Source organism: Podarcis cretensis, assembly GCF_951804945.1.
Source record: "Podarcis cretensis genome assembly, chromosome: 9".
Classification (NCBI taxonomy): domain Eukaryota; kingdom Metazoa; phylum Chordata; class Lepidosauria; order Squamata; family Lacertidae; genus Podarcis; species Podarcis cretensis.
Window position 1 is genome coordinate 22,107,290 of NC_137178.1, and position 25,603 is coordinate 22,132,892.

Here is a 25,603-nt window from a genome sequence, read left to right on the forward strand (position 1 = left end):
ACTACAACTAATCCAGAATGCGGCAGCTAGAGACCATATAACACCGGTCTTGAAAGACCTACATTGGCTCCCAGTACGTTTCCGAGCACAATTCAAAGTGTTGGTGCTGACCTTTAAAGCCCTAAACGGCCTCGGCCCAGTATACCTGAAGGAGCGTCTCCACCCCCATCATTCTGCCCGGACACTGAGGTCTAGCGCCGAGGGCCTTCTGGCGGTTCCCTCATTGCGAGAAGCAAAGCTATAGGGAACTAGGCAGAGGGCCTTCTCGGTAGTGGCACCCGCCCTGTGGAACGCCCTTCCAGCAGATGTCAAATCGATAAACAACTACCTGACATTCAGAAGACATCTTAAGGCAGCCCTGTTCAGGGAAGTTTTTAACGTTTGATATTTTACTGTATTTTTGGTTTCTATGGAAGCTGCCCAGAGTGGCTGGGGAGGCCCAGCCAGATGGGCGGGGTATAAATAATAAATTATTATTATTATTATTATTGGAAAGGGGAACAGAATGGGAGTAGACTGGTGAACCCATCCATAGCAACTGCTGAGAAGGTTCTGTCCTTGGTACCTGTTAACCATATTGTTATAATGGTGGACCTGATGGCATAGCATGATATCCAGATAGGTTCATTAGGGTATATGTGGTCCTTCAAATAGCCTGTCCCCAAACCAAAAAGACCTGTAAAAGTTAAGACGAGTACTTTGAATTTAGCTCAGGAGCAAACAGGTATGTATTATAAGTTGGGTGTTACATGCACAGATCACTTATCCCCACCAGATGTCTGGCATCTGCAATCTGTATCTGCTGAAGATTCTTGACTGTTTTCAGAGGCAGCCCCCACACAGAGTCTGGAAGCAACCAGTGTGTGTATGATTGTAGCCAAATCTGCTTTCTTTGGGTGGCATCCTGCTTTACGGACATTCTCCACAAACTAACGAAAATCATACCCTGGTACGGCATTTGCTGTCTTGCTGTCTTATCGTAAAGCTTGTTATCTACTATTGTTGTTGTTGTTTAGTCGTTTAGTCGTGCCCGACTCTTCGTGACCCCATGGACCAGAGAACGCCAGGCACTCCTGTCCTCCACTGCCCCCCGCAGCTTGGTCAGACTCATGCTGGTAACCTCGAAAACACTATCCAACCATCTCGTCCTCTGTCGCCCCCTTCTCCTTGTGCCCTCCATCTTTCCCAACATCAGGGTCTTCTCCAGGGAGTCTTCTCTTCTCATGAGGTGGCCAAAGTACTGGAGCCTCAGCTTCACAATCTGTCCTTCCAGTGAGCACTCAGGGCTGATTTCCTTCAGAATGGAGAGGTTTGATCTTCTTGCAGTCCATGGGACTCTCAAGAGTCTCCTCCAGCACCATAATTCAAAAGCATCAATTCTTCGGCGATCAGCCTTCTTTATGGTCCAGCTCTCACTTCCATACATCACTACTGGGAAAACCATAGCTTTAACTATACGGACCTTTGTTGGCAAGGTGATGTCTCTACTTCTCAAGATGCTGTCTAGGCCTGTCATTGCCCTTCTCCCAAGAAGCAGGCGTCTTTTAATTTCGTGGCTGCTGTCACCATCTGCAGTGATTATCTACTATATATACCATCAAACTCTAAACAATGCTACTGAATAGCTAACTATTCTCCATAGTGTTAGCTCCTCCCCAATTTGTATTCTTTGCATTTACCTCTGCTGAATTTCATTCCATTCAGTTCTCCATTTTGTCAAGACAATTTCAAATCCTAATACTATCCTCAAGGGTATTTGCAGTATATCCTCCTTTTATGTCAACTGCAAATTCCCTAAAGTGCACAAGCTCTTTTTCTTTGGTAAAGTCGTTATCAAAAGCATTAAACAGGACTGGATACAGGTGCAGATTGTACAAGGAATATACAAGCTCTGGGTACCACGGTGGCTAAGCCTGAAATTGGACAGCATTAGTTTCAGATGGAATTATTCATATAAAGGTCTTTAACAAGTCTAAAACATAACTTATTAGACACTAATTCCTCCCCTATTCCATAACTAAATTTATTATCTTGGCTAATGTAGACATTGCCTTTATTTTGGTGGTCAAAATTTTTCACCTTCAGTACAGATAAGAAGCCAGACATATAATTAACCCAAAGCAATAGCAACAATTTATGCTACAGACAACATTAAAGATCACACATTTTTAATTTCATAATAATAATTGTAATTCTCCCCTGCTGCTGCAAAGTGACAGTTTATAATAATTTAATTTGACTTAGTGCATTCAAAGGCAATGCATTGGGGTCTATTCAACGCTATTCTGAGGGAGGATAACTTAGTTGGAAACAGCCCATTGTTTCTTGCCAAGTTGAAAGGACATCTTTTAAGAAAAGCATCTGCTAATCTCTTCCTAAAGGATGTCAAGCCATAAGATCTACCATTTCTCTTCTTAGCGGATCTCATCATTAAAGTGGATTATACTTGCTCCAGAAGATTAATTCTGCTATTGAACCTTCCCAAGGGGAATTTCACAAGCCCCTCAAGGAGCCAGCTGGGGTTGTGGGGAGACATTCAAACTCTTTCCTAAACTGTCAGCTTTTGTAAAATCTCTGGCTCTTTTATTTCAAGATTCCACATATAAAGATGTGCTCTTCAATTTTACGTATTTGAATATGCAGAAAATACACTAACAATCCAGTTGCTCAATAAGAAATAAGCCTGTCCTAAACTAAGGAGTCTGCTTGGCACATAATTTTAATTTTAAAAACAAACTAATATTTTATCAGGACTATTTCATATGTTCAGATAACTATATTTCTACTACAGTGGGACCTCAGGTTAAGTACTTTGTTCCGGAGGTCCGTACTTAACCTGAAACTGTTTTTAACCTGAAGCACCACTTTAGCTAATGGGGCCTCCTGCTGCTGCCGTGCCACCAGAGCCCGATTTCTGTTCTCATCCTGAGGCAAAGTTCTTAACCTGAAGCACTATTTCTGGGTTAGCGGAGTTTTTAACCTGAAGTGTATGTAACCTGAAGCGTATGTAACCTGAGGTACCACTGTATACCCATATTGGCCATGATCCCTTGGCTAAGCATATCCTATGTCTCCACAACAAAGTTTTGACAAGGGGCTTGAATATGAGGCTTTTTAACCTGGTTTAAGGGGTTTGCCCAAACACATTCCCTCCTATTACTGTTCCAATTACTATGTACTACAATGATCTATCATTGTTTAAGAGAATTTCCTCAAGATCACCCAGCACAGATTTAAATCCTTAGCTTGCTTTAGCTATTTTTAAGCAAAACATAGTCAAGCAAAAGAGGGTGCATAGAAAAAGCATGAGGCTGGTGAAAAGGAGTTCACCGACCAATTTGACAAAATCTCTTTTGACTGGACTCTAGAACTAGGCTGGCACAGTCAGTACAATCAGTAACCACTAGTTTGTGATGTCAGGCAAATTCAGCACTGGCTGCAAACAATGGATGTGATAGAACTACCCTGACTGATTTTAGTTAAGCCCTAGTGACTGAATCTTGCAATGTTATCTGTCATCTATATCTATCTATCTATCTATCTATCTATCTATCTATCTATCTATCATCTATCTATCTATCTATCTATCTATCATATATCTATATCTATCTTGCTTTGCACATTTTTATCCTTTTCCTTTTCAAGGCAGTGCTCAAAGTTCTCCTCCTGAAAGTTCATGCAGCGAACTTCATGGCTGAGTGGTGACTGGAACCCCAGTCTCTCCAGACTTAATCCAATACTCCGACCACTCAACAGGAAAAGGGTTTAATCCAAATTCCCCAGAAAGATGTTGGGCTTATCACCCTGTGTGCAGAATATGGTTATCTGTCTTTAAACTTCAACTTTCAGTTGAAGGAGCACATTTCTCCATATGCCACAACCCATAGTTTATGACTGGGGGATGAGACCCTTCTCTCAGCACTCCTGCTGTGGGTGGCAATGAGAATGAGAACACAAGAGAAATCTTTCTCTACTGCAGCAGCCCATCTTTGAAACTCCCCCCTGGGGAGTCTCCTTCTCTGGACATTAAATTCTTAGACGGAATTTAAAGACAATTTTTATTTGTTCATTTCTTCAGAAGAAGACTGGAAAATTCAGGCACTACAGGTCTTAAAAACCTGCCATTTTCATTGTTGTTTTGTATAAGGTCTTTTCAGACTTTATGTTGTTAGTTGCCCTGGGGATCCTTCATTTAGGAAAGGAAGAATATAAACTTAATAAATTAAACATAAAGCTTCAACAAATGCCCTGAAATCATGGTAGCATTTGCACTTTTCCTCTTCTACTTCTGTGCTACATCCACTTACTGCTCTTGGATTCTTATATTAGCCATTGGATGTGGATCATGAGCAAAATGATTCTTTGGATAACTATAGCCTAAAAAAGGTTCCATTCTTTGCTAATCAGAGACTAATACACCTAGATTTACACCACCCGAGAACTGCAGCTGATAATGAGGCTAAAATAGTACTCCAAATTATGGGATCACCAAAACTTAATACTTGCAGGCTTTAGTTATGAGCAAAAAAGTAGGAGAGCATTTATGCTTGGTTATCTTAATGTTCTGTCATTTTGCTAAGTGGCCCATTTAGTAAAGCTCACTTAATGAACAGCTTTGTACCTGTGGAATCAAGAGAAACATATCTGTGGACTATATTCTTTCATATTAGTGAGAGGCTAACACTTCCTTTCTTAAGAACTCTAACAATAAGGCACACTGAAATACTGTTATCTTGTGGTTTATGGGATGACTCTTATTGCACTACTAAAGAGGTAGATTTTTTAAAAGTCTTCAATACAAATTATAAAGCAGATGATAAAATAAATTTTCTGTTGGCTCCCCTGTTAATCTTATGTTTTCTTTGTAAATTCATTATCTGAAGTCTATCAACTTTTACTGTTCTGTGACCATGATAAAATATGTCTCTCCCACTAACCACTACACTATGAAGATTTACAATACTTGCATCTGCTGAACTTAGCTGTGGCCAACAAATAATTCCTCACCCAAGAAGGCTAACATCATGTATTAGTTTTCCCCACTCCTCTCACAGTGCTGGGGACCCTAAGAACTAATTTAGGTGCTTACCAAAAGACGTGGACTAGAATTTTATAACAGGGAAGCCCACAAGTTACTTTTAGAAGTCCTCTTTAATTTCAAAAGTAACCACCGAGTTGCATGAAGGGGTAGCTGTTAGAGAAATCCATGTCCAAAGGTGATCAAAATGGTTGCATACTTCCTCTAATTCCAGCCAAAATGCAAACGTTGTTTTACAGTGCCATGATTAGACATTAACACATTGAAATACAGTTTCAGGTTTTGAGAAAATAAGATGAACTAACTCAAAATTTGGTAAAAGTAATGTTTTCATTATTCAAAATTTTGACAAATGAAATTTAGATAAGTAACTATGGCCAGAAAACATGCACACACTTTGCCTGCAATAATTCAATGGTGCATTTCATGTGAAACATTTCTTTACACAATGTTTGCTACAGTGATATAGCGGTAAGACATGCGACCATGTGTTCACTAGAAAAGAACATTTAAAGGGGGGAGGGGGTGAAGCAAATAAATCTGGACACAAATTAATTTCATAGCCAAAGTGAGAAATAAAACTTACTTCAATACTGAAGTACCCTCTGTCAACATAGTCCCCTAGAAAAAGGTATCGTGTGTTGGCAGGAGAGCCTCCCACTTCAAAGAGCTTCATCAAGTCAAAGAATTGTCCATGGATGTCCCCGCAAACTGGAAGATAGAGAGACACAAGTGGAAAGACCAATTTATACAGAACATTATGAACACAGCCATACTTCTAAATCCTTACCTAGGGCTTATTGTAATGTTTTAGGGCCTAAACAACTTGCATCAGACTGGTCTAATGTGGTATTGCCTACAATGGGTGCACTGGCATGATCCACCAAACTAGGCTTCCTATGGTTGAGTCTGCAGATGTTGGACTACAACCCCCAATAACCTTAGCGTTGTATGGTCAAGGAATCCGGGGATCTGGATCGTGTCCAAAGCCCAGAGAGGGGCTAGGGCCATGCCAGGACCCCCCAAGAACCCCAGGGGTGAACACCAGTCAATATACATTGATGGAGTTCCCCCCGTTGGTTGTTTACCCTTCCCGGCTTCCTGCAAGGTGGGGCAGGAGCCAGATATAGTTTTGATACCAATGCCTACGTCAATACCAGTCACATTTGTTTATTTTAATAAAGTTGTGGCCAAAATTTGCCCATTAACATTTAAACTAAATTCTGTCTCCACTTTCCATGGGGGATGGGTTTTGGGGCTCGAAGCACAAGTTCTAGTGTTCTGAAGGAAGGAGGAAAAACTTTTACCTGTCTACTTTCTTCATGTTATGCATAATTCTATACATAATTCTTCTTGTTATGCATGATTTTATATCACACCACCTCTTTCTCAAACTAAAATGTCCCAATATTGCAAAACCTTTCCTTATAGGGGAGTTGCTCCACTTCCTTCATCATTTTGGGTTGCCCGTTTCTGAACCTTTTCCAACTCTACAATGTCCTTCTTGAGTGAGATGACCAGAACTGTACATAGTATTCAAAAAGCGACTGCACTATAGACTTGTATAGCATTATCATGAGATCAACAGTTTTATTTTCAATTCCTTTCCTAATGATCCCCAGCACCAAATGATTTTCTCTCAGCTGATGCACACTGGGATTAAATCTTCATTGAGTTATCGTCAACCCTAAGGTCTCGCTCCTGGTCAGTCACTCACTGACAGTTTAGACCCCCTGAGTGTATATGTGAAATTAATAACCCCCCCTACATGCATCACTTTACTCTTGTTTACACTGAATTGCATTTGCCATTTTACTGCCTTTTCACTCAGTTTGGAGAGGTCCTTCTGGAGCTCTTTGTAATCCCTTCTAACAATCCTGAACGGTTTTGCATCATTAGCAAACTTGGCCACTTCACTGCTTCACACTTCTTTATTTACGGAGATCATACACTACTGAGTGATAAATGTCTCAAAATTAAGACTTAGAAGAAGAAAAAAGCCACTTATTTACAGGGAAAGAAAATTATGGTGTAGTACAAGTGCTTTTAACGAGGTTGCACTAAAATTTACCATGCCATACAATACAAACATTACTCATATTTCATTGTCTTTTTCCCCACAGCATTGCAAATGCTACCCTGACTCACTATCTAAAGGAAAACTGCAAATTAACCTTCTTTCCCCTCCTCTAATCATTAGGACAGCCCTTGCCTGACAGCTACAAGAAATCAATGTGGCAACTATTGCAATGGGGACTTTCTTGGGGCCCTTACTCACATTGGTTGATATATGAAACCAATGTTACTACTGTTAAAGCAAATTATTCCTTGTTTTTCCTCTTATTCTTCTACATCTAGTAAGTGGCTTGAGGATTTCAAAACACAAAACGCATGTGTGTCAACTTTATTCTAATTCTATTGCTCTGAGCTCACTGATGGCCATTTTCATGTTATTTGTCTGCCATAGATTTCCAATAGTTATATTCCACCTTTGAAAGAATATGTAATAAACACAGCTAAATGAGGGGAAGGGGGGAGTCATGAATATATGAGGGAAAAAAGTTACTGCAACTTCAGAAACAGCAATCCAAAAAGAAAAACAGCAGTAGTCATATGTAAATTTAAAATCAAGAGTTCTTAAAATGCCGGTTGAAATAACACAGTTTTTGCTATATGAGAGGGTAGGTGTAACCATTGTGTGATAAACGGGTAGAACACTTGAGACTTTTTCATTTAGATAAAGGTGAGTCAAGGAGGATGACAGAGGTGCGTAAAATTTTGCACAGTGTGGAGAGAGTTGACCGGTAGTTTTTCTCCATGTTTCATAGTACTGGTCATCTGCTGAAACTGAATTGTGGGAAATTCAGGACAGAAAAAAAGAGGACTTCTTCCTACAGCACATAGTTAAACTATTAAATTCTCTTCCAACAGATATCATAGTGGTCACCAACTTGGATGGTTTTGGAAGGGGATTAGAGAAATTCCTGGAGGAAAAAGCTATCAACTGCCTCTAGTGGATACTACTGAACACCACCTTCTAGCGACCAACGAAAGATACCTTGCTTGTGGACTTCCCCAGAGGTATCTGGTTGGCCACAAGAAGAAGAATCCCATACTAGATAGGTCTTTCAACAGAAGCCAGCAGGGCCCTTTAGATTTTTAGAAGGGGCTCAGGATTGTTCTCAGGTAAGCCCGCATAAGGAAGAAAATGTCCATGAATGAAAATGCATCCATAGTTTACTATATAAAAAGCAATGGCAGATGTATACAGAGATCAGGCAGTCAAGGCAAGCAGGAGAAGGCAGTGGTGCTGGCCTTCAAACTTTAAATATGCAGAACATAGTAAACATCATGAGATGAAGTGGGCCTGAAACATAGGCTATTCACTTTGCAAAGCAACACATTTCAGAGGGCAATAGGAAACAGGGAAATTTGTTGTATAACCAATATAACCTTCTTATATTCAGAAGCCAGAGACACTGTTTTCAACAAGGGTTACTCCCAGGTAAGCATAGATAGGATTTATGCCTAAATCAAAAATAAGCTTCTATCATTTCCTCATTCATAAAACAACTATTTGTTCAAATAATCAAATCCAACATTAAATAAATGACATCAAATGCAGAATTTGCTTATAGTGAAAAATAGAACTCCAAATAAAAAACCCCTACATACTTTATCCCATCTCCAGTAAAGAGAACCAATAACTAACCCTTGCATTCCAATAAAAAATAATTATTAGACAACTTAATTAAAACGAGTATTTAAAATCTAATGAAATGTCTTAAGATTCTATTTTTTTTATCAAAAGCAATTTCTGTAGCTCCTATTAAGAACACTGCGATTTCTCTGCTCTGCACAATTTAGTTTAATAAAGCCATTAGATCCATTTTACCAGCTTACCTCTCAGTTAATGCAATCAAAATGTATACACAGTACAACTTTATTATGACAGAAAATACATTTTGAGAGAAAGAGGAGGAAAAAATCGGCACAGTAGGAAAGTATCTGAATGCAGTTATCCTTTCATGATCTGATTTCTTCAATGGCTGCAAATGGATGCAATATTATTTATTGGGTTTCGAGATGAAAGCTTGCTTTGCCGCCCACAGATACTTATTAAATATTTTATCTTGAAAGCTGCAAAAACAGAGCCCAAGGGCTTTTAGAGGAGAGCTCTCCCGTTTAACTTACAGGGAACACTCTTCTTGCTATTATGCTACAAGCTGCTATTGGCCCTGCTACTCTGGGGTGAGGTCAGGCCAAATAGGCTCCTTCATGAAAACACACATGCTCAGACAGTCTTCAGTCACATGGCATCATAGTGCAACATCCGTATGAGGGGGGGGGGACCCACACCAAGTGGTTGAATTTAAGCCTTTAACAGCTGCTCCTTGTGGTTGTTTCTGGATAAGAACTAGTATATCCCACAGTGAAATTCTTAAAAGAACCCCCCTCTTAACTGAAATGCATTGCAGCTGCACTATGTCTCTCCCATCAATTTACAGACCACCTTGCTTCCTGGTGCCATTTAAACAACGCAACTTTTTCTTGCACACACCCCTTTCTCCCCATATCTCCAAAACTTTCTGCCATAATGAGTTGTCATGTGCATCAGCAATGCTGTAGTATATAGCAGTGAAAATATATTTATATTTGTTTCATGCTGTATAGCAGAAATTGCTTCAACATTTCAAGTTGTTTTAATGGGGTAACTTGACAGATTGCACAAGCTGCAACCCATCCCATCTAGATGCAAAAAATAAAATAAAATAAAATAGTTTCTTCATCAAGCATATATTTGATGGTTGGCTGAAATAAATGACTGGGGTGGTGCATTTGGCTCTGGTGCCACATTCTGTGTTAACAGTTACCACTTCCTCCTCCTGCTTCCTGTCTTATCAAAGCAGCTTCAAGCATGCCAGAGTTTGTTTTGTACATGTGCACACAAGAGGCCGGTTCACATATGGAAGAGTGCATTCTATATTTTTGGCTGAATTCCACTGGCTAATTTAAAATCTGCAGTGTGAGCTACAAATAAAAAGATGACCCATCATCCCCAGATAAAATCTCAGTGGGATACTTCTACAAAGAATGGGAAACATGAATGGGAAATGAAACAAGGAGGTTTAGAAACAGTTGCTGAGTTCATGGCATCCTTTCTTCAGGAGACACTGAATTTCAGAGCAGCTTGCTGTTATTGCTCTTAAAGCCAATTACAAAGATAACTATGAGGTATTTAAAACCTCGTAGTTTAATCTCAATTTTGTCTATGGGCAAGAGGAAAGCAACAATTACAACCTATATGTTCAAAGAGGCCACCACATCTGGACTTGCTTGACACATACATTTCATCGGTAGATAACCTCATTGTTTGTTAGCAGTTTACAAACATAAGACCCAGCAAAAGGCATATCTAATCCAGTATCCTGTTTCTTACTGTGGTTAACCAGATGCTGTGTCTCTGCCCATAAGCAGGACATAAGCTTGCCCAGGAAAGATACAACTGCACCCAGCTTTTGACAGTCTGCTCCACAGAAGGGTTCTATAGACCTTCATCAAATCAGAAAGAAACTGAGAGAATGCTCCAAAATGGTAAAGAAAACATTCAGATACAGTATGATTTCCAATGCTGAGCAAGTACTGACAGATACATACAGCTGACAAGACCATGTGCTGTCAAAACTAAAATTTCACAAGTAGCATCTTGTTGTCAAAACTGATGTTTAAGCCGTGTGCATCTTTTTGTATTACACCTCCCTGCAAGAGATTTGCTAAAAATAAAAGAAAGCCTAGCCTGCTTAGATAGCATCTTTATGTTCCATGAAGCATGTCTAATAACTTTATCAAGGACATTTATGGACATTTGCAACATCACGTACATTGCAAACAGTACACAGTCAACAATAAATAGGGAGAGAACAAGAAAACATGCATTTAATAACTCTTTTTCTGATGAAAATTGTTTGGGGTAGGCTTGTGTTTGATGAATTAATATGACATTAAGCACATTATTAAGAGGGAGAGATTATCTAAATAAATTATCTAAAGATTTATTTGTTTACCAAAGACCTAAAGAATTTTGCCCTGGAAGGTTTTGATACAATGTAAGCTTGAAACCTGAGTCCAATTGATTGTCCAATTTTCTAAAAATCAGTAATGAATTTCTGAAGAGAACTGTTAAGAATTTGGCATGCATCCTCTGATAAAGTACTCTCGGAGCATCCTAGGATTAATAAACTGAATTGGGGCAATGGAAAAGTGTATGGTTAGATGTCCTCCCATGATCATATGAATTTCCTTATATGAGTTTGCCAATAAAACCTTTGAATAAATACAAACAGCACAGCAGAAATTCTTTGTGAACCTATCAGGCTCATAAGGGGGTGGCATTTAAATGACTCTTTTCCTTCTTAGAAATATTTTCACAGGGTGGGGCAGCACAGGCTACATTTGCGTGCCGTCTTCATTTCCCCAGAATGCCTCTGGGCCATGTGTGACATTCTGAGGAAATGACAATTGCTGAAGCTTGAGACTTTGTGCCAGCTGATGCTTCACTTCAGGTATTTCTCATTCTCTTTGCCCTCCCAATTTTTTGCACGGATGTTGCAATGGTGTGCTTTGAAGACTTCAAGCTCTGCTCTGAACTAAGGGACGCATTCAGAATTCAAATCAAAACCAACCCCAGCATCTCCAATGTTGCTGATGGCTCCCTGGGACTTTCCTGTGCCTCCAGCTGTGGAACATCACAACAGATTCTTGTTCCCTCCCAGAGACATATTGTGCTCCTTTTCCCTCCTGGCAAGTCCTGTGTCTACCCCCCAGCCTTGGATGGATCCCTCTCTTCAGTTAGCATCCTGCTTGTGCATGGCTGGCTAAAGGTAGCTGAGTGGGGTACACAGCCTCTCACAGGATGAAGAACTCAAGCTGCCTGTAGACGAGACAATGTGCTTGGAGTCAAAGCCCAAACCAGGAGCAGTAAGTTAGGGAGTCCTGCCCTGGCACACCCACTGATTCCACTCAAGGTTTGGTGGAGGGAACAATTCACCCATGGCACCTCTCTATTTACTCTATTTCCCCCCCTTACTAAAAAAGATTGGGAGAAGTGCAGCAGGGAATTTGCAAAGTGATCTCTTTCCAGCTGCATTTGCCTCTTGTTAAGAAGCCAAAACAACAACAAGAACAACCTGGCAGTGTGACTGATGATGTAGCATTAGGCTGGCCAGATAAAAGTTTCCAAAGTAAGAGACACTGGAGCTATTGATGTCTGTAGCACGTCTGTGCAAGAGTGGATGGGCAGAAAGGGAGAATCCAGTCCATTCAAAGAGATCTGGGATCTTTTGAAATACCAGGTGCTCTTCTTTAAAAATATAATTACACCCCCTCTATCTACCATTGCTCCCTTCAAAGTATCAGAAGGATCTGTGAGAAACACACATAATCTGGCTGTGATGTTTCTTACTTGGCATTCTTTACTCTACTCCGTGACTCTCTGCTGGGACCTCCCTGTGATCAAATGCCTTCTGAAGTGCTTCTTTTGCTCCTACCATGGCTATAGAGAAAGGATAGAACTCACACACTTATTTAAAGTGCCTCTGTTTTGATTTGTTGAAGAAAACTACTCTTCACGATGAATGCATCCTTTCAAACATGGACTGGATCTCAGATCAAACCTAAAATGGAATGCAGGAGAGAGCATGGGAGACTTGACTAGATCAGATTCTACTTGATGTTATGCAGGTTTCAGATTACACCTAGCAATCTCTCATCATGTGGAAGTAAAAAACTGACTGTCTCTAAGCATATATGAGTTTCTGTGTCTCCAAAGGATCTCCCGCAGTCCTGTATAGCTGTAATTCACAGCACAATCCTATACATGTCTAGACAAGCTTCCCATTAAGAAACATGTGTCCATGGCAGTGGTAGCAGATGATGATAAAGATGATAACAGCAACAACAGCAGTATAGCTATCAAATTGTCAAGGTTGTCAAGGGGGAGAAACATTCACTGTATGTTTTGTATTGAAGTGAAGCAGGACAATGGGGCTCCCTTGAGTCCTGTGTCCAAAATTACCTGAGCCGCATCACTAGAACAGACGCCACAGAATATTATTTGTATGGGACTACATAACCAGTGAGGTATCTGAAAGACACAATCTCTAACTGAGATCCTTCAAAACACTGAATAGTGTAGAAACACTTTCCCTACATGTAGGTTAGATTACTGCAACATGGCATACGTGGAGCTGCCTCTGAAGATGGTTTGGAAACTTCAGCTGGTGCAGAATTCAGCAGCAAGGTTGCTCACCAGGACAAGACAGTTTGAGCATATAATGCCAGTTCTGGCCAAACTACACGTGCTGCCAGTTAGTTTCCAGGTCCAATTCAAAGTTCTGGTTTTTATCTATAAAGTCTTAAATGCTTCAGGTTTGCAATATTTTAAGGACCACCTCTCCCCATATTAACCAACCTAGACCATGCAATCACCCTCTGAGGCCCTTTTTCACGTGCTTCCTCCATGAAAGGTCTGGAGGGTGGCAACACAAGAGAGGGCCTTTTTGTGGTGGCTCCTTGCTTGTGGGATCCTCTCCCCAGGGAGGCTTGGCTGGTGCCTTTGTTACATATATTTAAGCACCAGGCAAAAACATTCCTCTTCTCCTGGGCCTTTGGCTAATTAAACAATCCATGGTCTTCAAAACTCTCTCTCTCTCTCTCTCTCTCTGTGTGTGTGTGTGTGTGATGGATTTTGTTTGTTACTATGTTATTTTGTGTTTGTATATTATAAACCACCTTGTGATGCTCGGATGAAGATTGGTATAGAAATTTAATAAATAAGAATAATACTGAATCCAGTATAAACAATCCGAAGGACAATTGTTGTGCTGCACTCTATGCAATTCCTTAATATATGGAGCAGAACAAGACTGTCAATGGATTCATTTTATCAGTCTGTTGCTATCCTTTACAGAGTATCTATAGAGAGTATAAAAACATATTAAGGAAATAATATATTCTGCAGTGTTCACTTCGTGACATTTTAAAACGGAAGAGCTCTCAAACACAACTGAACCCTTTGTTAACAAAAATATACTTTTCATCCTTCTCATGTATTATCAGACAGGGCTCTGTTTAGATATTCCAGCCACTGGAATCGAGATTATTAATTATTAGGAGCAAGGTTTATTCAGCAGTAAAATGATTTCTCCAGAACAATCTGTCATTCCTGCTTGCTTATGGTTTTTTGAAGGATGGCCTATTTCTGACCCGCTAAGAAGTGGAGAGTTAATTAATTTTACACGGTCTCATTCTACTGCTGGTTTGTGAGCCAGCATGTTCTACAGATTTACTTAAAACACACAATAGTGTAGCTGAAAAAATGCTTAACTTTGGTTTTACATGTTTTTGATGGATTCCCTGCTCTTCAAATAATAAACTTCTTTGAGATCCTTCATTCAGTCAAGAGTGTGTGTAAATTAGGATTGTGAGATGATGCACAATAAGGAGGTCTTGAAAAAGCACATACCGTAGTTGGTAGCAGACAGTAGAATTCAAACACAACAACAGAGATTTATTAAAACAAATGGCACCAACTATAGCCATAATCCAGAAAAGGTGAGGCAACTATCTATGTTCAAATGCTTTCAGACGAACAGTTACAGATAGGTAGCCATGTTGGTCTGCCATAGTCAAAACAAAATAAAAAAATTCCTTCCAGTAGCACCTTAAAGACCAACTAAGTTAGTTCTTGGTATGAGCTTTCGTGTGCATGTGTATCTGAAGAAGTGTGCATGCACACGAAAGCTCATACCAAGAACTAACTTAGTTGGTCTTTAAGGTGCTACTGGAAGGAATTTTTTTATTTTGTTTTTCAGACGAACAGTTAGACATGTCAGTATTTTTTAATATATCCCAATGAAATAAACTGAATGTAAGAATGCTTAACTGTGGGTGAAGCTGATGTTTTTGTGTTTGTGATTGTATCATTGATTGCTGTGTTATTGTGGGGTTGTTTGGTTGCCACTATGCTGGGCTATTTGTGGACACAATTTGCACCATCCTAGAGTCACTGGTGATGAGTGCCGCAACCCCAGAGTTGGTCACCACTGGACCTAATGGTCAGGAGTCCCTTTACCTTTACCTCTGAGTCACTGGTGAACACTTTTTCTGAGTGACTAGAGATGGAAGCATCTTGACTGCAATGGATGTGGGAACTTACATGGATTCATGAACACTATCATGAGTGATATTAGTATTGCAGGACATTGGCAAAGACTGTTCCTGGCTTGAGACAAACCAATTCCATTTCACTGGTGGTGGTGAGGAGAGGGTAACTTAATCTTGTTTTAAAACAGAACTCAATGCAACTCCCAACTAACATGCTTATTGCCTGCTTCTGGACAATATCTTAACAATCAATAATTTTCTTCCCCATCAAGAGCAATATATAATAAAAAATAAATTAATATATGTAAACTTTGCAAAAGTAGTACAAATCAGTTTTTTGTAGAGGGTTTGTCTGCTTGATAATGAAGTGCTGATTCTTGTTGCTCACATGTGATCCTTTATTTACCAGTAACGGAATTGAAAGAATTTCAGCAGAGAGAACAGATGGACATTCCCAACTGTGGATATTGCTGTCCCCTAACATACTTGATATTCATAAATGGTGCTGCAGTGTCCAAGCAGTGTTCACTCTGCTCCATGTGCTGGGTTTTTACTGTACATAAGGTCTGTCTATGAGTTCAGCTATGTCACAGGGGCTAAAAAGTAATCACTGGCCCACTTTGCATCTGTACATATACTAGGCCTTCTGAAAAAGCAAAATGGGTCATTAAGGCAATGATAGATTAAGGATGCAACTCTCCAGGACAACAAAAACACAAGGATAAGGCTGACACAATGCAAGTAACATTATTTTGCCTTAGCCATTGTTAACATAGTATTAACATTAGTATTGTTGTCAAATACACAAGGCACCCCACTTGAATTCCACGAAGGCTAATATTAACATATAAAAGCCTGATTCAAAGTACAAGAGGCAGAAAATTATATCATTTCTATATGCAATCCCAGAAGGCCCCCTGGTTTGACACTTATAAAGGGAGGAAGAAGTACTTCGACTGCAGCAGTAGATAAAAGAACTTCCTTTTTCTTTTGTTTTGGTCATGCCATGATGCATGCCTATTTCTGCTGCTTGAGAAAGATGGAGGGCCCAATGCTAAAGAGCCAGGAGAGCCAGCAACAGCTAAGTGACCAAGCGTAGGCAGATACAGCCACAAATCAACAGAATGGGTGTCAGATCCAGAGCCACGAATCTTTTGATTCCAGAAGTATCAGCTTTTACCACTAGGCCAGCCTGAAAGGGCTTGGCAAATGTTGGACCTGGCCTGCTTTCCTGCATAGTCAGGACTTTTCACCTTGCCTCCTCTACTACTGCAAATCTGGTTAAGCATTGAAGTGTAAGGATACCATCAAGGCTGCTGTAAATGTCAGTCAGCCCTGCTCAGCTGGCTCTGTAAATCCCCTGGCAGAGCTGACTCATCAAGCAGAGCAACTCATCGCTATGAACTGGTCCACACATTATGCTACGTCTTAGCTGGTTTTAAGCCATGGATGAAATGTGAATATGCCTCCCGCCCCTGCGAGTGTTGTATGAACATGAGTCATGATTTGTTTCACAAACTATCGTTTAATGTGAACAAGCAGTGTGCTGGTGCATATCATACAAAAGTTCCCTCGGTTTTCCTGCAACACGCCAGGCACACTGTGAACAAAATAAGCCAGGGTCTGGGTTTGCTGTTTTGTGTGAAGCAATGTTTTTTTCTCTCTCCAAACCTTGAGCAATTTGTCTTCATTTACCACTCATGGTTTGATTGGGGGAAACAAACCACGGGTCTGGGTCTGAACAATGCAATAAGCAGGTTCTGGTTTGCTTCATCAACAGCATGGCAGCAGCAAGATCAGTGTAATAGTGCTGCAGAGACTTTTGAGCAGAATTCACATTAAACCATAATTTGTTTTAAATGATGGTTCAATGTGATGTGTGAAACAGGCCATTGTCACATATACACATATGACACTGTTAGGGAGAGAAGGTTACCAAAAAAAGAGAACAGGATAATAACTTGCATACCACTCATGCCATGTTGACAAATGCTTATATGATCAGGGGCTTTGCCAGAAAGCAGTAAACTTTGCCACAGTTTGGCGCTATAGCTTGGTTCACACACATACACCATTTGATCAATGATTAGCTGAATGTATAGATTGAATGGATTTGTAAAAACTTGTGTAAAAGTTTCAGTTGTGGTGTTGCAACTGTTAGGGCTCATTCACACATGCAAGTAACCGTTTGACCCTGTACCCATTAGCTGATAGAAATACAGTGGTACCTCAGGTTATATACGCTTCAGGTTACAGACTCCGCCAACCCAGAAATAGTGCTTCAGGTTAAGAACTTTGCTTCAGGATGAGAACAGAAATTGTGCTCCGGCGGCGCGGCGGCAGCAGGAGGCCCCATTAGCTAAAGTGGTGCTTCAGGTTAAGAACAGTTGCAGGTTAAGTACGGACCTCCGGAACGAATTAAGTACTTAACCCAAGGTACCACTGTCATTAACCAGCCCTAGATGTTGTCAATAGAGAATGAACACAGTACTCAAGTACTGTACAGTACATTTATGAAGTAGGAATGGGGGGGGGGGATGGAAATGAAGACACCTGCATGTAGGCTTACAAATATGGAAGCAGCAGAAACTGAACATCTATGAATACTTCTTATGTAAAGACATTTAGCAAGCAGCACTGACAATGATTTTATGCCTTCTTGCATGTACAGCAGCACATGGAAGACAGGACTTCAGGGCAACTAAACTGGCACATTTCAGATATGCTTCTCTGAAGCCCTTTGCTACAACGATAATCCCTCGATCTGAATGCTCCAAATGCTCTCAAGTACTGAATGGACAGAGGATTTGGAGTTTTGTTTGCTGGACAGCAGGAGAGTTTTTTTCAATTAATAGAACAGCTATTACAGTAAATGGCTGGCAAGGGACAAGATGTCTCTACTTCCCCTGCTCCTCCTAATGTAATTTGACCTTTCCACAGTGCACACATGGCAATCTCATCTCGGAGATCTTACACACTGATTGCACAACAAACAGACAGCAGAGAAAGGGGGAAGGGAGAGCTTCTTTGGTCAGTGTTTCCAATTCAGTTCACAGGAATGCCTATAGTGTCTCTGGAAACATTGTTAAGGTTAGCACAGAGCGAGGGATTTCGTAATGAACAGCTGTCTTATGGAAGCTTACAACATAAAGGATTGTTGGGGGCAGGGAGGGGGGCAGCAAGAGAGAGTATTTATTTCTGTCCTGGCTTGAATAATTGTATCTTGGACAACTACAAAGGCAAAATATCCTGAAGTAGTTTAAAAATCACACCTTCCAAGCCCTACATCCTGGAGGGATATTTACTTGAACAAAAGCAAATAGTGCACAGTACTTTATTCACACCCTGTTTTATGTACTGGGGTGCCTTTTTAATTTTCAAAAAAATCAACATAGACTCATGAAGGCATTCCAGAGCTCTCCTTTCCTCTATGAAACAATCTGACCTGGATCACATGTTACAGTAAACCGAACTGAATGTACAGGTTTCTGGAGCTGTGTGCTCCTCCTTGGCCTTTTTTACTAAGGTGCTGCACTGAGCTAAGTTTGGTTTAGTGTGCTGTCTGAACCCAGGTTCATGGTTGAGCTCTTTCTCTGCTAATCATCAGCAAGAAATACAGTGGTACCTCAGGTTACATACGCTTCAGGTTACAGACTCCGCCAACCCAGAAATAGTGCTTCAGGTTAAGAACTTTGCTTCAGGATGAGAACAGGCCTTGTAGCTGCTGTGCTCCTCCTTGGCCTTTTTTACTACGGTGCTGCACTGAGCTAAGTTTGGTTTAGTGTGCTGTCTGAACCCAGGTTCATGGTTGAGCTCTTTCTCTGCTAATCATCAGCAAGGGATACACCTTGGCTGCAGTTTGTGGTTAGTGAGGAGAGAGTTTAGCCACAAATCCCAGTTCAGATGACACACTCAGAACAGTGTGGCAGTCAAAACAACAAGGGAGGAGGGGAAAGAGGCCACAAGCTCCTCCCTGGCAGCCCAAACATTTGTGTGGTCTCGGAAGATTGACATGCTATGTTGTGTAAACTGGACCGCTGTCTACACATGGTGGACATGGTATACAGAAAAAAACCTTAGTCTCAACGTTCTCCTTTTTAAAGTGATGGACTTAAGGTATGCACACACTTGTCTTCCAGGAGATACTAATCCTTTACTTTTTAATCTCTTTCTTCCAACCACTTCACAAGTTTGCCTCCTGCTAGGACAATCTCTTGTCAATACAACTATTCCCAGTCATTCTGAAGATATAAAAGAGGAAAACAGCAACCTCCATGGTGCTGACTGTCTTAAGAATTCTCTTTCTTTTATTTTGACTAAAGAATCTGACATTTCCTTCCATAAACACCATGCAATAGGCTTTGAATGTACAAGCAGTGTGTATCTGGAGAGCAATCCTTGTAGGAAAAAAAAAAAAAGGAGGGGGAGGAGAGAGAGTGGAGTCTCCCATAAACCACTGTTTCAAATCCTCTAAAATAGCAGTAGGCAAATTATCTCTCAAGAGAATACATTACAGATAGCATACTCTTGTCAGATCCATGGGGGAAACCCCTCATATTTTATGAGTGATATCCAGCTGAATCAGAGTAGACCCACTGAAATTAATTTAAGTCCATTATTTCAATGGGCTACATTGAATTAAGTTCTACTCTGAGAAGACCCAATGAGATTACTACACTTACATTAGTCATGTCAACTAATTTCAATGGGTCTACTGTATGACTGGGGACGCAGGTGGTGCTGTGGGTTAAAGCCTCAGCGCCTAGGACTTGCCGATCGAAAGGTCGGCGGTTCGAATCCCTGCGGCGGGGTGCGCTCCCGCTGCTCGGTCCCAGCGCCTGCCAACCTAGCAGTTCGAAAGCACCTCCGGGTGCAAGTAGATAAATAGGGACCGCTTACCAGCGGGAAGGTAAACGGCGTTTCCGTGTGCGGCTCTGGCTCTGGCTCTGGCCAGAGCAGCGATGTCACGCTGGCCACGTGACCCAGAAGTGTCTCCGGACAGCGCTGGCCCCTGGCCTCTTAAGTGAGATGGGCGCACAACCCCAGAGACTGTCAAGACTGGCCCGTACGGGCAGGGGTACCTTTACCTTTACCTTTACCTACTGTATGACTAACGTTGGATACAACACATGGGTCTACTCTCGAGTATGAAAAACACTAGGCTTAACCCTGTGTTTGTAGCCTTCATGATTTTGAAGTTGTTGAAAATACACTTACTAAGGATTGCAAAAGCTGGGAAACCTTTAGTCAAGGAAAGAAAGGTCCAGGTATATTTGTTATTTGCACATCTCATGCTTTTGAAAACACATTTAAAAGCATATTATATATATAATTTAATTCCTCCGCTTTCCAGATTTGGAATGAATCATTTCAGTATATAATAGGATCATCAATGAGTATTTGTGCTATGTTTTATTTGCTGTGCTATGATCTTAATGGTGTTCATGATAATGATATCAGTTACGTGGCTGAAGCATTCAGATCAGTTTCTGCTTTCAAGCTTGCAGTGACTGTTCAGAAGCCGCCTTTGGTGCTAGACCTAGTGGTGGTGAAGTGGTTAAGAGTGTTGGATGAGGACCTTGAGCCTCTCAGCCTATTTTATAGGATTGTTGTTGGGATTAAGTGAGAATCATGTAGAATTAAGGGAGCTCCTTGGAGGAAAAGGTGAAATGTGAATGCAATAAATAAAAATCAACCAAATCTGCTCTTAGCGATGCAATCATTCAACAGCTGACTTCAGGAACTAGAATATTGTAGCTGTATTGTGAAGAGCTCAAGCTGTGAAAGCTGAAGATCCTGGTTCAGTAATGTATTTGCTCACCAATATGGCAACTGCCACGCTAAGTACTGCATTTTCTTGGCTCCTGCTTTCATTTCATATGCAAGTACAGGCAACTTTTTGTTCAGATGGAGGCCGTGGTGACCCAGAACATTTACTTTGCAAAAGGAGCCTCGATGCCACTGCTAAACGCATTCTAAGTATCTTCGCATTTACCCTTGGCTTTATGATTCTTCTGCAGAGAATTATGAAGGAACAGAGGTAAATTTTAAAACCAGCTTATCATTTTGAACTCTCCTAGGAATAAGAATATATTCAACACAAGGTATTATTCTGCTTAATAACATTCTGCAGTGTTGTTGTCCCTCTCAACCCCTGGCAGCCCAATTATAAAATGGAGGTTTCTTCAAAGATAGTTTTTGTACAAGGATCTGTCTCCTTCTCAGGATCAAATTCTGAGAAGGGTTCCACCACTGAACTGCTGGAGGATGCTTATGATATAGAATAAGAAAACTTATGGACTAGTTGTAACACATCAGACAAAACTGGGATTTCCCCCCCCCCCATGTGATAATTAATGTGGCCACTGTTTATATGGCCTACTTTTTAAATTTATTTATTTTACTAGTATATATTTGTAAAAAGAAAATAGCCCCTTTTAGCAACCTCCCTTTTGGCAAAATTCATTATACTTCATTATACTGAATTCATCACATTCATTAATTATATTTCCACAAATGAATATAAAGCCAGGTTTAGTCCAAACTGTTAATCTTTTAGAACACATAATCAAAACAATTATTTTTGTAATGTTATTAAATATTCTGAATTCCATACAGAATTCTGTACCTTATGAAAATGCTCCATTTATCACCAAGCCTATTATCTATTTATCTATTTATCTACTTTCTCTGACACTGATCAAGTTTGTTAATCTTACTGCATTTCTGAAGTAAGCAATTTGAGATTAACAGGACATCCTTCTTTTTCCAATTAAAGCTAATGGTGATTTTTGCTGCAGTAAGAAGGCAAATGATGATTTCTGAACTGTCTGACGGAATCATTGATGTCACACAGCAAAATAATACTGTTAATGGTGCAATGGCAAATTAAAGCCTGTCATTTCCTCCATGTGTGCTCAAAAACTAAATCCCATTTTAAAAAAAAAACATCCAGGCTTGTTCAATATGTTCCATCTCTTACTGGGCAAAAATAAATCTTTCCAAACATACCGCTTGCATGTGCAACACCACAGTACTGACTGAGTTTATGACCATTCTAACACACATTTGCACCTAATATATAGTGAAACTTTACCTACTACATGAGAGAATGAATCAGATAGACCCTCAAGATTCCCTGGCGTAAAAGAGATCACCAGGAAATTTGACTATCTGTATGGGCTCAGTACTGACATAATAGAATGTTAATGCTAGCTCAACTAAAACATTGCATAGGCTACATTTAGTACAGCAAAGCCATACCCTCCAGCATCAAGGTGATCCAAATCAGGACACTCGTTTCTTTGGTCCTGGGCTCTCGCAGGAGCCAGCTGACTTATGGCAAAGTACAAGACCAAGAAACTAGCGTTTTTTGTTCCAGTGTTCTTGCATGAGCCAGCTGACTTGCACCAGAGCACTGGACCAAAAATCAGACATTCTGTGATCCAATCAGAAGCTGGGATGGCTTCTGTAATTCTAGAATGTCCCGCTTAAATTGGGACAGTTGAGCAATATGCAATACCTATTGAGATGTAATGGGAAACCATGGTTTCCCAGTATGTGAACAAGCTAAGGCAAGTCTTAGGGTTGTATGTTCTCTAGATCCATCCTCTTTTGCACCCATGATAAGATGTAAAGGTTTTGCTTCCTCTGAAACAACCACAACCACAGTTCCTTATGACATGAAATCAGGGGACCGTGGTTCAAATGAAAGTTAAAACAGCCAGGATCAAACTGGTTTCAAGTACAGTGGTACCTCGGGTTATGAACTTAATTCATTCTGAAGGTCCGTTCTTAACCCGAAACCGTTCTTAACCTGAGACGCGCTTTCGCTAATGGGACCTCCTGCTGCCGGCACGCCACCGGCGCGTGATTTCCTTTCTCATCTTGGAGCAAACTTCTGAACCCGAGGTACTACTTCCAGGTTAGCGGAGTTTGTAACCTGAAGCATTTGTAACCTGAAGCGTTTGTAACCCAAGGCACCGCTGTACTTAACCTTTTCCGAAAGGATTGTTTAAATTAACCACAGTTTCCAAAGTTTGAATATCACGAGGAAACAATAGTTTCAAACACAAGCTGATGCTTCTATTATCTCAGTGTCTCTGGGCCTAGTTCATGTAGCAGGAACCCACAATTTCCAATTTCATCTGAACTGCATAATGCCAAGGCATTTTTTAAAAAAATAATATTAATAATAATTTGGGCTCCTTTACAGCCATCAAGAGTTATCTCACAGCTTGTACAGACACCCTTCTGACCATGTTGACAGCTCATTTGTCTCTTATACTAAATGCATGTCTAGCTTCCATTAATTCTCTGAATCACTTAACACAAACATTGGAATGGCATAACCGATGTGATACAAGATACCTGCTCTTCTACTCAGCAAGCCAAAAATAAAGGCAGAAATCCAAACAAAGTAACTCAGCCAGCTGTTTCCCTTAGCAGCGTAAATTCCTCCTCGTCACATTAAACAGAATTTGTTGACAGAGCAATGCACATCGATCCAGAAGGCTCTATGATGAGCTCTGCATGTGCAATGGAAATGATGAGTCCCTCTGTTCTGACATCACCTCATGTGATGCTACGCTCTTTGACGCAAAGCAAACTGCTGCTGTCAGTTCCATCTGCCACCTATTTCTTACAGGCAACAAAGGTAGGCTTAGGCCAAAAGATACAACCTTAACAGCTGAACAGAATACAGTGGTACCTCGGGTTAAGTACTTAATTCGTTCCGGAGGTCCGTTCTTAACCTGAAACTGTGCTTAACCTGAAGCATCACTTTAGCTAATGGGCCTCCTGCTGCGATCGTGCCGCCGGAGCACAATTTCTCTTCTTATCCTGAAGCAAAGTACTTAACCAGAGGTACTATTTCTGGGTTAGCGGAGTCTGTAACCTGAAGCGTATGCAACCCGAGGTACCACTGTATTAATTTTTGGGGTGGTAAAAAGACAGCAACATGCTTTTGGGATTTCTGGCTGCAGAAATGAGAGAGAGACTTAGAATAGCTCCATTGCTCTGCGCCACAGAAACATACAACGGGGTGGTACACTTAGATTACCCTAATGAGAAATCCTCAACCAATTTATTGTAGAGGTTTTTTCTTAATATGATAAAGTCAGAGGAAATACAATTTCCACCACAGCAGTAAAATTAACATTAGCATCATTAGAGGGGATGCTATAAAGTACCCTTTTTATTGTTCTTTTTTTCTCTCACAACTGTACATCTTTATTTATTATTTCCATTTTCCCTTGAATTATTTGAAACTCCACTTTTCTCATCAGCAGCCTCTTGGAGTGTGTGCATGCCTTCTAAGAGACACTATACAGGACCTGGGTTCAAAACTACAATGGAGTGGTAATTTCCCCCAAATAGTGTGTGGTACCTCCAGACCACATTTCCGGCAGGGATATGAAAGGAATTAGTAGACCATTTAACGAAACAGACAAATACAACTAGGACTTATTTTGGGGAAATGTGCTGGTATATGATCACGATACCTGCAAAGCACTGACCTCCAGAAAATAGGAACATACTTCTTTGTTACATATGTCACTCAAAAGTCTAATGTTAATGATCCCATGTAATAGTAATAACAATTTTGTTCAATCAGATTGTAAACAAGACAACTGCAGTTTAGAAATAAGCACTATATTAACCCTGTTTTTACAATTATGCTTCAAGAACACTTAAACACATTTGGGTGAAGTACATAATCAGAGAATATACTGGCTAGTAATCAGGAAATGCTTGCTTTCCTAGAGCTGATATATTAATGCTTTCCATGGACTGCTTGCCAGCTAAAGACTGGTGCAGGTGGCATTTTGCCCTGGAGACCAAACACAGCTGCTCTGGGATTTTCCCAAGTTCTTGCAGCCAACTGTCCAAGGCACCAAAGCCACTCTTCAAGCTGGATCATTGCATGCGGCTGGGACAGTCGGCTGCCCCCTTATTGCAGACAGAAAGAATGAAGCAGACACTGTGCTAGGATTAAATAAGCCATAGCTTTTACTCACTCATTAACATAACTTGCAACTTGCATGCAGGCAAGCAATGAGATTAAATTCATTCTATGATCAAGAAAGTTGGTTTGGCTATTCAAGAACACTTGCGCCCCTTCTCGCTCTTCCCTTCCAGTGTGGCCCAGTTCAATTCTGAGCTGCTTCCTTCTGGACAAATCTGCCCTCTCTGTAAAAAGCAACATGGTGTTTCCCAAACAGCTGCCACTCAAGACACTGCTGCCAAGAATCCCACCCTGGTGTGGCCCCCAAAAGGATAACGGAATCTCTTGCCTACTGATTCTAGACCTTCCTCCACGATTCATCTCTTGAGAAGCTCCCCTGAACAGTCAGCCAAACTGATATAATTCCTTGCCCTCCGCCCCCTGCAATGGCATCC

The 25,603-nt window shown here is 40.7% G+C and overlaps 1 protein-coding gene across 5 annotated transcripts in view; it reads right to left on the reverse strand.

Moving 5' to 3' along the window:
* PPP3CA (protein phosphatase 3 catalytic subunit alpha) overlaps positions 1-25,603 on the reverse strand; it is a 186,103-nt gene that overhangs the window by 66,788 nt on the left and 93,712 nt on the right. For all 5 annotated transcript variants that reach the window (XM_079990249.1, XM_079990248.1, XM_079990250.1 and 2 more), the window contains exon 3: positions 5,625-5,749. In XM_079990249.1, coding sequence (XP_079846375.1) covers positions 5,625-5,749 — 125 coding nt within the window. The remainder of the gene's footprint in view (positions 1-5,624; positions 5,750-25,603) is intronic.